Consider the following 5451-nt stretch of genomic DNA (forward strand, 5'->3'; position numbering starts at 1 on the left):
ACAAAACATCGTTTTCAAGGAATTGCTCATGTTTTTTTGGCTTCGATTCAGAGTTTTCGTAATTTTAAATGAAATTCTGTATTTCTTTTTGAAATTTTACTAATATTTTGGAGTCCTATGTCATAGATTGAACGACTAACAGTGCAATATTGTCCATAATGAGCATTATGTGAACATATCTAGTGCTTTGAGGGGACAACTAATGGCTGCTAAGACTAAAAAAAACATTTTTTGATATTTTTTTGAACAATAAAGAATCATAAACATATTATTGTGAACTCTAAGTCAACCCAGGGGTGACAGCACCCTCTTCCTTCCTAATGCAACCAAATTTAATCTGTTTAGCGTTTCTATCCTCTAACTATTGGTTATATGACTTCAATGACACAAGATTTCAAAAAACTAAAAAAAATTTGGTTATTTTCGCATTATTGGTTACTTTTGAAATCTTATCACGTTATCCAAATATTGGCAGCTCACATTTTCCTAAGCAAGATGTTGAGTGGGTTACAGACAAAAATTTTATGAAAAATTTATGGTTAAAATGGCTTCGACACGTTCTTCTTGCATTTTTCTATTGAATTTTTGGTTTTCGTCTTTTTTTGTTGTTCTAATAGTCATAAGACTTATTGTGATGTCTTAATGATTACCTATGCACGACAAACATACATATATTCCCATCGGGGCATCTTAGAGTGTATTTACTGACTTCCGTTAAAAGCTATTGAATTTAATAGCTGTTAAATTAAAAATGAAGTTTTCGAAAATTTTTTTTGAACACTAACAAATCTTAAACTTTTTTTCGTGAACTCTTAGTCATTGTCAGTATTGACAGGACTCACTTGTTTTCTACTACAACTAAAATTAATCTGGTTAGCTGTTTTATCTTCTAACTATTTGTTATATGACTTCAATAACACAAGATTTCAATTTTTTAATTTATTTGTATATATTTGTATTATTGGTTACTTTTGAACTCTTATCACATTATCCAAACATTATACACATTATCCAAATATCATGGTAATTTTATTGGCTAATTTCATTTCAGAAGACGTTCGGTGGATCACAGAGAGAGTTTTCAGAGATAAGCTACTGTTTTAATTGTCTTCGACACTTTCTTCTCGCACTTTTCTACTTAATTTTGGTTTTTGCCTGTGTTTGTTATTGCTTTCAAACAAAAGACTTAATGTGGTGTCTTGTGAAAAATCTATGCATGACAAACATCATTTGCCTTCGATCGAGTTATATCTGAGCGTAGTTATTCAGCTCTGTTGAAAGATTTTGAGTTTAATGGCTGTTAGGAGTTTAAAAATACTTTTTCGAAAATTCTTTTGAACATTAACCAATCCTAAACTTCGTGAACTTTCGTGAACTGTTGGTCATTGTCAGTACTAATCAAATCCCTTTCTGTTCTACTGCAGCCAAAATTAATCTGGTTAGAGGTTTATCTTCTACCTATTAGTTTTTAAACTTCAATGCCACGAGATTTCATATTTATTTATTTTCGGGTACATTATTTTTGGATCATTTTGAAATCTTATCACAGCATCCTACTGCTGATAGTCCCCATTGTTTTAGGGAAGAAGATCAACTGATCATAGATAATGTTTTTAGAGAACAGCTTATGATTTGAATTGCTTCGACATTTTCTTCTGGCACTTTTCTTCTGAATGCTAATGAATTTAATGGCATTGATAATACGTGTTTTCTCGAAAATTTCGTGTTTTTAATGTATTTAATCATATTTGTTGATTTTTTGAAATTATATTGATAAAAGAGGGAAATCCCATCGCTCTTCATTCTTTAATGCCTTCGACACTTTTCTCGCTCAATTTTTTCTTGAATTTACTGTTTTTGTTCTCTAGGTAGTCGTAAATAGCTCACAGGTCTCACAGGCTTGTAATTGAGGTTTGAATGAATGATGTTATCCGAATCAGTCAGTGTATAGCGAATAGTCTTAAAGTTTATGATAAACATTTTGAAATGTTCATGATAAACATTTTGAGTTTCTGTTTAGTTTGTTTCTATGGCATAGTGTGACCAAAGACAGGTCCTTTTGGTTTTGTATTGAATTTTTAGTAATTTGTCAAGGATTACTTGTTTAAAAAATAATGATTTTTAAGATTTTTGAAACTTCTTGTAAAAAATGTTGATTAATTTTTAAGTTTCGCCTCACTTTTCGTTCTTTTTGTCGACTTGTTAGCTAATATCATTGAGAAAACTTTCCATCTGCTGTATAGATAGGAAAAAGTAAATTTGTGTAGTTAGAGTTTTATCTGACTCTATTTTGACGTTGTTACTAGGTGCTTTTAAATTTAGTTATTCAGTTTTTGCTGTGAAGTTTTTGTAGGTGCAATTTATTTGTCTCTTAGTCTCTTTAATGTCAGATCATTTTGGTGTTGTAATGAGGCATGGTATTAGGTAATTCAATTAGTAGATAGGTGTAACAATTTTTTTAAACTCAAACATCTATTTTCGTTATCTCTTCATTTGGTTGACAATTTAGTCGAAAATGTAGATGAGCTCGGGTCGGAACATCATGTGCGAACGAACATTAACGAGCCGCCTTATTGTTTATTTTACAATTAATTTTCTTTTTTTTTGCTTATCACTAGGGGTCGCTTTTTTGCATCTGAAGATATAGTCTTTGTCTATTTTCTTGAATATTGCTCAATTTCTCAGGTGAGTATAACATTATTCATGGTATTCAAATCTCTCAAAAATGAGAAAAAGATGAAAAACTTTCAAATTCAGACTTACGAGCAAAATAGCTGGCGTCATAATCCAAATACTCTGATTGAATATTCAGCCTCCAGATTCCACCAGAAAAATCAACGGATCCTTCCGTCTGGAATACATTATCTTCCTCTCCCTCACCCCAACTGAGGGATGCTTTGTACCCATTGTCGACGTGGGTAGGAATGCTGCTAAGTATGCTCAGGGTACAACTGGTTTCGTGAACAGTTTCCCCTTCCCCATTGTGAATAATGTGATGTGTATACGGTCTTTTATTGAACTTTTACAGTTTTATTTGAATAAAAATTGTTTTATATTTCGAAATTCACCTCGAAATTCCTGTCCCTCCCCCGCTCCCTTAAAAATGGAACCATTCGTCAATGCCTCGCTTTTGATATAAAACTGAAAACTTACAAATGCGAACAGAGAGGGTAAGTATTGACTTTAATTAAAAGGTCGAGTACCATATTAGTAGTAGTGAAAATGCCGGTATTTTAACGGGGGGGGGGACCTGTCCCCCCCCGTTAAAATACCGGCATGGCCTTTTTTAGGTATCCTTTTCGAAAACTTGTAAAATTTCTCGAAAATTTTGTTTCTCGAGGTTAGGAAAGACTTGTAATTTTTTTGAGAGTTTGGTATTGTGAGAGTGGTGGAACTTGTAAAAATTTTGGAAAAAAATTTTGGTGGGGTGAATGAGTGAAACTTGTAAAATTTTTCGAAAATTTTTCGAAAATTTTATTTTTCGTGGTTGACAAGACTTGTAATTTTTTTGTAAAATTGGTGTTGTGAGAGTGTTGGGACTTGTAAAATTTTTGGAAAAAAGTTGGTGTGGTGAATGAGTGAAACTTGTAAAATTTTTCGAAAATTTTGAATTTTTTTTAAAAATTCTGAATCCTTTTTCTAGTCTAATGAGACTAATGAAGGACTGAAAAGCGAAATTGACTAACCTGATGGAATACTGAGGTGAGGGAAGAAAAAAGATAGTTTAAAATTGATAAGTTTCTGTTCCAATGTAAGAAATTTAATAGTTTTGCGAGTCTGAGACCGCACAAGTGGTATTAATTTTATGGGTTTTATTGCCCATATGTTTGAATTAACAAGCAAGTGTGAAGTAATGAAATTGGAAGTTTGTTGAATTTCAACCCTGGAGAAAAGTTTTATGTAGAGTTTCGAACTGAAAATAGCGCATGAGAATGAATAGGGGACAAAATATCGTGAAAATTGACTGAAAAATAGAAGAAATTGGGGTTTAAAATTTGTCTGAAAATTGGTTAAAAAAGTGATTTTATCGCTTCATTACTGTGTCGGGAAATGCTTGATATGGGGGTCAATTGAATTTTGGAGAAAGTGCGGGTTGAAAATAGTTTGAATAGAGCGCTTAAGGTGTATTTTTGAAGCCATTTTGCGTCAAAAACAGACAAAATTTTGAAAAAAAAGTGCAAAAATTGGTGTTTTTTGGTAGTAAAAAGTTAAAAAAAATTGTTTTTCGCCGCCAATAAGCATTTTTATACAATTTAAAAACTGTTAAAATATGGTACGAGAAATACTGTCAAGGAATCGGGTTTTTATTAAATATTATTTAGTGGTAACTTGTAACTACATTTTTTGTATTTTTTGATGAAAAAAGGCCAAAAATGTGCAGAAATTGTTAATTTTTGAGGTAAGAATGTAGAATGAAATGTTCTATGCTAGTTATAAGGGAGTGGACAACAAAGTTTTATAAGGTGAAAGTTTGCTCGAACAATTAATAAAGAGTAATTGGGTGTTGTTTGCATGTTACTTTTTGTTAAATTTTTGTTTTTTTTGGCATTTTTTGACAAAAAAGTGAAAAAAAATCGATGTTTCTTGGGCGATCAATGTAGAATAAATTAATGGTTCTTAGTTGAAACGCAATTTGCAATGAAAGTTTGTCATTTAATAGCTTGGTGAAACAAATGATAGTGATTAATTGGGTGCTGAATATATGTTTTTTTGTTACTTTTTATGTTTTTTAGTTAAAACTATCACTATTTTGCGAACCAAATGTTATGAAAGAACAGTCGGCTAAAATAGCTGACGTCCAATTGTACAGTTCTCAGTGTGCAAGGTCATTTTAATTATTTGCGCTGAAATTGTGAATAAAAAAGTTTGAGAGATTAAGAACAAAAAGGACATGATTTGGGCAATTTTGCCGGCGATTAACACATTTATGTATCTACGAAGACTTCTTTTAAGTGTTCATGTATGACTTCACAACATGGTAGACAAAACTTGGGTGTGGCAACCATAAAACTAGGCTGAGTTTGAGTTTGAGTTCTATTTTTGGCTTATCTGTGCAATCGACCTTGTAAAGCCAAAGTGAGGAAAAGTGGTCTTATATAGTTTTATTGGTAGTTCCTTTTCTTTAGGATTCCATTGAAAGCAAGCCGTGTTTCCTAAATTTCTCTTACTGAGTGTTGATACCATTAAAAGCGTATTTCTTGTCCAAAACGGAAACAAAGTTATGACTGAAAAATTTTCCTTTCACGATAATAGTGACTTTTTCCACGAATAATATGAAGTGCTTTTTTTGCTAATATTTGATACTTGAAATAAGCTGAATGATTTGAGAATTCAATTATAAAATAGTCAAAATTTATAAAGACAGCTTCACAAAAGAATGTCACACACACAAAGCAATATCAACAAAGGAATAAGTTTGATTTAGTTTTCATAATTGAGATCGATTCTTCG

At 31.7% G+C, this 5451-nt stretch overlaps 1 protein-coding gene across 1 annotated transcript in view; it reads left to right on the forward strand.

Moving 5' to 3' along the window:
* LOC142348066 (sterol carrier protein 2-like) overlaps positions 1-4835 on the forward strand; it is a 22173-nt gene extending 17338 nt beyond the window's left edge. The window contains exons 7-8 of the mRNA XM_075399232.1: positions 2813-2983; positions 4734-4835. Coding sequence (XP_075255347.1) covers positions 2813-2983; positions 4734-4835 — 273 coding nt within the window. The remainder of the gene's footprint in view (positions 1-2812; positions 2984-4733) is intronic.
* Positions 4836-5451: the final 616 nt, after the last annotated feature.

The sequence above is a fragment of the Convolutriloba macropyga genome, chromosome 10 (assembly GCF_964194025.1).
Source record: "Convolutriloba macropyga chromosome 10, txConMacr16.3, whole genome shotgun sequence".
Taxonomy (NCBI): domain Eukaryota; kingdom Metazoa; phylum Xenacoelomorpha; order Acoela; family Convolutidae; genus Convolutriloba; species Convolutriloba macropyga.